Source organism: Bidens hawaiensis, unplaced genomic scaffold, assembly GCF_021521415.1.
Source record: "Bidens hawaiensis isolate Kalapana, Puna unplaced genomic scaffold, B.hawaiensis_p1.1 tig00052667_1, whole genome shotgun sequence".
Taxonomy (NCBI): Eukaryota; Viridiplantae; Streptophyta; class Magnoliopsida; order Asterales; family Asteraceae; genus Bidens; species Bidens hawaiensis.
Genome location: NW_027499483.1, coordinates 1 through 7,868, shown reverse-complemented (window position 1 = coordinate 7,868; position 7,868 = coordinate 1). Strand labels below are relative to the sequence as shown.

The following is a 7,868-nucleotide window of genomic DNA, read 5'->3' as shown; positions in this document are numbered from 1 at the left end:
TTTGTTCTTCTAATTCTTTATAAAATTCATCTCGAAAATATAGTAATTGTTTTATTTCAAAATTTTTTAAGTACCATTTTCTAAATTCCTCCCATTTAGGATCTTGGAATTCAGAATTTATTTTATCTCTTACCAGGGAACCTGGTCTAAAATCAATTTTTTCTATATTATTCATGATATAGAGAAATCCATTTCTGACTCGGTTAATTCCGGGTCCTGTTGAGGTCTATTAATTCCTTAAAAATATTATAAAAGAGATAGATAGGTGTTAAATTTGTATCATCCTCTCATAACAATATAACATCATCATCAAGTTTCCACTTCAAACTTTCAATAAAATAATTTTAATTTAGTTTTAAATCATTTTAGTATTTTTCATTGTTATTAAATCTTTTTATTCTGTTGACAAAATGAACTTGCAACATCATGTTAATTATTAAAGTATTGGAGATAATCACGTGTAGTGAGAAAGAAACAGAGACGGTAATATCTTATGTATCATACTTACAGAAAAAACAAAAGAAACATGTACAAATGTTAATGTGTTTTTGCAATTTATAATATTTAGAAATTGCGCTAGACATTATAAATAGTTCTTTATTTATCATTAAATAATGATTTTGCTAAAGTGTCGACGATGTAATAGTTGTATTTTTCATTCTCTTAACATACTATATGCATCTAACATTAGTGTGACATCATAATATTTTTAGCTTTCAGATGATGATTAGGGGTGTTCACGATTTAGTTTGTGAAACCTCTCACAACAATCATTAATTGGTTTCGAATATGTTGTCTATCATACATTCCAATTTTAACCGATTTTAAACAATTAATGAGTCTTTGACCTACGGTGATTTAGATAAAAAAAATTTATTTTTATTTTTTTGTAACAGTGTGTGCAACGACTTGTGATTAGATTGGTATCCACACTTGGGTTGATTGTTGACAAAGGACGCTCATTCATTACATATTTATACATGTGATAGTGGACAACGACTTCACATTGGAACCAGTCTACCATGTGAGTTATCCTAAATCAATACCAGATATTTTTATTTTCTTTGAATGATAATATTTAACTTGAATCAGCCCTCCAATTCTAATCCAACAATCAAAAACCCAAACTGACAACAATTTCAAAACACATAAATTCAATCCATCATTCAAATCCCTAATCATTAATGTGCAATTTCCATAAACGAAATTCAAATTGAAAAAAAAAATATCACATTAGGAGTTGATATACTTGTGACTTAAATTATTATGCTGTTTATATCATCAAATTCAAACAGTTTACAATAATTTGGCAGGTAAACAAGCGACTAGCTACACTGCAACGTCCTTTTGAATAACAAGATCCTACTAAAGGCAAATCATCTGTTTATTCGATCATCATCATCATCATCGTTGCTTGTCTTTCGTTTGCGATAATTTTCTTCATAATGCTTGGCGATCACGACACCTGTCTTGTAAAGCTTGTTAACGTTGGGCACATCGTAGTTCTGAGCAACGTAGATCCCGAAAGCCGTGCCTAACATGAATGAAAAGCTGCTTTTGATTATACCCATGTTGGATCAACTATTCAAATCACATGGCAAATTAGAATATACAATTTTCTATATATTTTGTGGTTAACTTGGAGCAGGGGTCATTCGATGGCTTCTTCCCCAAGTCATGTACCCTAAGCTTTGTACATATACAATTTTGGTCCTTTGACATTATTCTACGAAAATATTGACTTTGAATTATTCTCAATTTTTTATAAAGTTTATGATTCTTATACACGTTGTTATCGAATTTTCACCAAAATTAATGTTTTTATCTACGTTAATTGTACTATATAAAAAGTGAATCAGCTCTCATGTATGACCCTGGTTACTTATCTAACATTGTGTTTATTTAATGAACAATCAATATTAATAAATTAAGGCTACATGTTACTTAGTTACTGTTATCTCTCAACATAATGCTTAGGATCCTTTATCAGTTTATCTAGTTCTATGATTTCTTAAAACTTATAAAACTTGTAAACCACATATAGTACAAATGTTCCCATTACCACTTCTTTTTGTTATCCCTCCCTTTTTTTTCAATTCATGCATTCCGTAAAAAAGGTTGACGGATTCATGCATATTACTCAATTGATTAACATAATAGTTTGAAAAAAAAATTTCTTTAAAAAAAGGAATACTTTATGATATAAAATAAAATAGAAATAGATATATTACCACTTGGTTTTTTTTAACGGAGCCTGGATACTTCAATGTAGTAGTCCAACTAAGACAACCATAAATTCTTCTAATTGATAATAGTAATCCGAATCCCCCCCAAAACGGATCTAATTGCACTTCACGCTCCAAAATTTTGATGATGAAATGAATCTTTTGTGGGCGAAACAGAGGATATCTCGATTGGGGAGAAAACGGGGAAATTATGTCCAGTTTTCAACTTATCAATATGTATTAAAGCTATTCGTGATCATTGGTAGCTAAGATACCAATTTTAACGAATCAAATGTCCGATTAACTTTCAGTTATTTGAGCTTTTCAACCAGTAGATCCAGCTTAACCCATCATTAGGGGTGCTCTTCGGTTCGGTTATCGGTTTTATTCATTTCGGTCGGTTTTGAATATTTTTACCCTAACCGAGATGAAACCTATCCGAATTAGAAATGTGTCTACCAAACTGAAATCAACCAATTAAACCGATTTATTTGGTTTGATTATCTGATTAATCCGGTTTATTCAGCTCAAATGAATTCAGTTTGGTTATCCAAATAAGCAATATTTGTAGCACCGATAACCGAATTGAAAAAATAATTGACAAGTCAGGTACGGTTAAGAACCAAATTCACAATTCATTTGGTTTTACGGTTATGGTTATGGTTACTGTTCGGTTTTTAGGTTTTTTTGGTTTTCAATTTTTTCACACCTCTACCAATTCTACCAATAAATTCATTAAATTGTCAATTTCTTCAATTAACCAGTCAGGTTGACCCTTCAATTTGATTAAAATCAAAGCCAAAATTGATTAATACTAACATCCAATATACATCCTTAATCCTTTCAATGCAATTTATTTTTTAATTCTTAAGACAACTCTAAAGCATCTTGTTCACTATAAAAGCAAAGAGAGTCTAGCTTACAAATACACCAACCCAAAAGTGACAGCATAAAACATTCACTTTGAAAGAGTTTCTCCAAAATACTTCCTTTCGTGGAGTTTTGAGTTCCAATTCAGGTGCTCGTGTCCTCCTCAGTAGTATACACTACGTCGACTTTTATACCTAGTGAAACAGGCGAATTCTCTTAGGAGACTCGCAATCTATTTTAAGAGGTTGTGTTAAACACGAATCTTCAGCTATTTTACTAATTTACTTATTTCCTTTCCTTTTTGATCTTACAGTTGTAGTTTAATTCCAAAAGAAATGTAAGTGTTTTGTTTCATTTTTTTAATTATAATTTGTATTAATAAAAATCTGTTTTTATTTTATTCTTTAAATAGTCTCCTACAACATATTAGAGTAGTTTAACAGACATTTATGATGTTGTTAAACATGTAAAAGTTTGAAAAACGTTAAAATAATCCAATCCGTAATTATTGAAAAAATGAATGTTGATTATGTAATTTGATCTAACCATGTTTACAATTATATATCTATATTCTCTAATAATAAAACCTACAAGTATTGCCACTAGTCACTTCCATATTAATCCTCATAATTTAAAACCAACTAAATCCCTAAAATCATTCATTACCCTTTATAATTATTAATTCATATATTATTGTTTCATCAATTTCCCATATAGTATACGGGCCGAAGCTATCTTTCTGCCTCTCTCATATTAATCCTCAAAATTTAAAACCAAATTTCTATAACCATTTATTACCACTTTTAATTGTTAGTAATTTATATATTATTGTTTAATCATTACCCGTTTGAGGCTAGTTTCTTATATTTATGTATTTATTTATTTTTTTGTTTTATATGAATACTGAATTGAACAACTAAGCATTCCAACAAACCGAAAAGTTCCTAAAGGTCTATAACACCTACAAAATTACAAAGTGAAGTTATTTAAGGCCGTCCCTTTTCAGGATTATCTATTTATGTCATAATTTACATGAATTGATTGTAATCTTATGCTACTTCTATGCCAGTTTGCCAATTATTTAATATACATGGTCCCCGAATGGGCCCGCTAGGAAATTGAGCTCCACTCAAAATATACTAACAAAGCCGAAGGTGTGTGAGTGGAGAGATGACATGTCAAGTGTTGAAAATGGTTACCTTGCCCACAAAAAGTTGGTCAAACTTGCATAAGTGGTTTGACATTAATTGATCTATTAATAATTTTATATTGTTATAATAATCATTAGTTTTATAATCTATAAAGAAATATTAATATAACATGTTAATTAAAACAGACTACAGTTTTAAAATTTAATTATCAAGTTATTCGGTATCTATATAGGGTGAATGGTTTCATCCCGCTTGTCCCAAAGGTGAGAACGATGTTTCATTTCTTTATTACAACTTTAATTTATATAAATATCTTGTTTTGGATGTACTTTTTACTTACGTAGAAGAGAGAGGGAGGGGTGTGTGCGTATGAAGGGGAGAGAGAGAATTTGTCAGCATTCATGGAGATGGGGGAGAACTTTGTATGGGTGGGGGCAAGTAACGCTAAGGCTAAGGTTAATAGGGCTTGGTTGAGCCTCAAATGATCCAATCAAAACCCGACACGTAGGTGATGACATGGACCTGGATCAAGCCCCATAGGATGTAGAGGGGCTTGATTGATCACCCCCAAGCTTTTAATCAACCCTATGCTCATTTGCTTGTTCAAGCCCCGTGGTCCGAACCATGGGGGCGTCCGCGCCCCTGATCACTTGTGTGGTGTAATGGTGTTCGCGAGCCACCTAGGCTGCCACCTGGACCACGCCCCTTCCTTCACCCCATTACCCTCAGCGTAACGTAACAACATTAACATTCCCTCCATAGTCGCTCTACTATCTTCAAAATTTTTAAAAAAATATAAAAATACATTACATCACATCCACCATCTTTATATACTAACCTGAATTATAAAATAAAATAAATAAATAAATCAAAATTTTTGCATTTGCAGTAAGCTTTCATATATATATATATATATATATAAAAGAAGCTACTATTCATCCTTTATCAAATTATTTGAGTGTATAAAAATAATAGAATAATTATTTGAGAAAAGTAAAATAAAAACAGAGAATGAGATCAATTAATAAGTCTTTTAAAATAAGAGATCAAATTTGAAAAATATAAACTTTAGTCAAATATAAGGTAGAACAGGTGATGTCATAAGCCAATGTGTTAATAGTAAATGTTAAAATGAATATAAATAATATTATCATAATAAGAAAAAGAACAAAAAAATAGAGTACAATCAGTGTCAAAACGTTTTAAAATGGCCTTGAATGTGGGCCAAGGCAAGCAGGCCCAAGGTGTGACACCACCATAGATGGTTACAAGCCATTGATGGAAATAATGTGTTGATTGGTCTATTTCAATGGCTTAAATGTCTGCCCATATTTGGATATATTGTGACCATGGAATTCATGAATATATCACCATTTTGGAAATTTTGAACTTGAAAATTGATTTTTTTACTCTTTTTTTCGTTTAAAACATTTTTTGTATGTGTCATCTCATGATGACTACATGGCAGCTAGTGTTATTTCAACAAATTGTAAATATAATCAAGTTAAATAAGTTCAAATAGGTAACTAACTGAATGTATGTAAAAAGGTTAAGTGTATTCATGTTTCTTGCTATTGCGTTTGTGTATAAAACGATTTATGTTATATATTTAACAAATATTTGAGTTTGGCTTCACGCCTTCACCAACTAGTTATTAGTTTTTATGTAACTTTTATTTTTAACAAAAACACTTAATTGTGTCACTTCATATGAATCATTTATATGAGACTATGTGTAGTGATTTTAACATAGTGCACGTTAAAGTGAAACGTTACTGTCACGTAGGTGATAGGACGTTAACTTAACCACTCATTCACAAGTGTATAGTGATTTTAACTAATAAATTAAATTAAAGAGAAACATGTAAATAAAATTAATATGTGTGCATGTTATTGGTGGAAGGTAATGGATCCCTTTAAATTTCATCTTAACCCGTTAAAGCTTTGGCGAATACCCTATTGCGGCCCGCTTGGCTGTCGTGTAGTGATGTTACTGCCAACTGATGCTGATGTGGTTGGTGCCCCTTGGCTCTCCACTAGACCAAATATAGTTGGGAAAGGGAGGAGGGCGCCAAAGTACCAAATGGCTTCGACGTGGGCGGGTGGTGACACCGTGGGGGTGTGAATGGGCGATAAACACTAAGGCAGAAGGGGTGCAAGCACATTAGCACCGGGAGGGACAAAAAGGGGTTGCGCGATCAGAACGTGGATTGCTGCTCCGGTGTGACGCCAACGTGGTTGGTGATGACGCTTTTGTCGTTAATCTAGTATACTCGGTCTTACATAGCCTGAAGGCTTACAAAAAAATAATTTATTTTCTTTTTAACGTCAAATAGCTTAGGATAATATATGTACCATACTTTAAGTTTATAAATATTTGACGATTAAACATCATTAATAAAGTTGAATGATTTGGTATTTATGTTAAAATTATATTATTATATCCCAAATCTGAAATCAACTATCAAATTAAACAAAAATACTATAAAAGTAAATACATAACTCATTAACAATAATATAAAATATAATCTTTATATCACATTAATTGTTTGTATCTACTTTGTGTTTGCAAGAATCAACTTAGACAATGTTAGGTCTCACATGGGGTTTGCTCAATCATACAAATTTCTCAGATCAATTATGTTATTTCCTAAACAATTCAAGCATGTCCCCTTCCTATCCACTTTCTTTACCTGTTCCATAGATGATGGTCACCTCTCTTCTAGGTCAATATTTCTAAATAATAATACCTTTCACTACACAATATATTTTTAGATTTATATTATTTGTCAGTTGCATTGTGATTTTATCTATCTAATTTCTATAATATAAGGCATTTTTAATAAGACACTATTATCATTTCCCCTATGTATGCATTACAAGATTTGAATTTTAACTTTTTTTTACACTTTTCTATTTTTCGTTTATGTATTTTCTGTCATTTGAAAAAAAAAAGTTGTTACATCGAGTTTTAAAATTTAACGAGTTCTCAAATTATCATTTCCCCTATATAGGTATTACAAGAATTGAATCTTAACTTTTGATCCGGACACACCACTTAACCACTATAACATCTCATGTGAATAATAAGAGAAGCTTACGTTTTGAGTATATATGGCAAGCTTATGAATGTACCCACAATGCTTAAATACAATCGAAAAAAAAACCAGCATTTCTTTGTTTTTAGAAAAGAATTTTCTTTAGGGAAAGTGAGTATAATCTTAAGAAACATTTTGACAAAGTAAAAAAGGTAAAGGGGTGCATATCGTGATTCAAAATATTGCAAGGGGGAAAGTGCAAAAAGGAGAAGTGCTCAGCCAATATAACCCACTTACCCCCCTCAAAAGCTTGCCCTGCTTAATTTACTTTTTAACGAACTCACAGGAAATCTAATTTATTTATCCAATATTTTAATATTAGATCCAAAACAGTCCTGCATTTGTAGCTTGTCTTGTGGCTCGGTCATCTTGGTAGTCTTGAATTTTTTTTCTAAATAAATATATCTTTTATTTTAATTATAACTTTTTTCATTATATAGAAACATAGATATTACATCAACATAGTAGGTAGAGCGTGTAACAAGCTGCGCCGCCACCCCTTTCTGAATTGCAAACCCTAACCTG

At 31.3% G+C, this 7,868-nt stretch overlaps 1 protein-coding gene across 1 annotated transcript; it reads right to left on the bottom strand.

The window, feature by feature from the left end:
• Window positions 1-1,376: 1,376 nt before the first annotated feature.
• LOC143599759 (uncharacterized) lies at window positions 1,377-1,693 on the bottom strand. The gene has a single exon (XM_077077639.1). It carries the CDS (start codon window positions 1,569-1,571, stop codon window positions 1,377-1,379), a length of 195 nt encoding a protein of 64 aa, XP_076933754.1. The 5' UTR covers window positions 1,572-1,693.
• Window positions 1,694-7,868: the final 6,175 nt, after the last annotated feature.

Excerpts from the sequence above, each read along its gene's own strand:
- LOC143599759 (XM_077077639.1), bottom strand. The coding sequence starts at position 1,571 with ATGGGTATAATCAAAAGCAGCTTTTCATTCATGTTAGGCACGGCTTTC.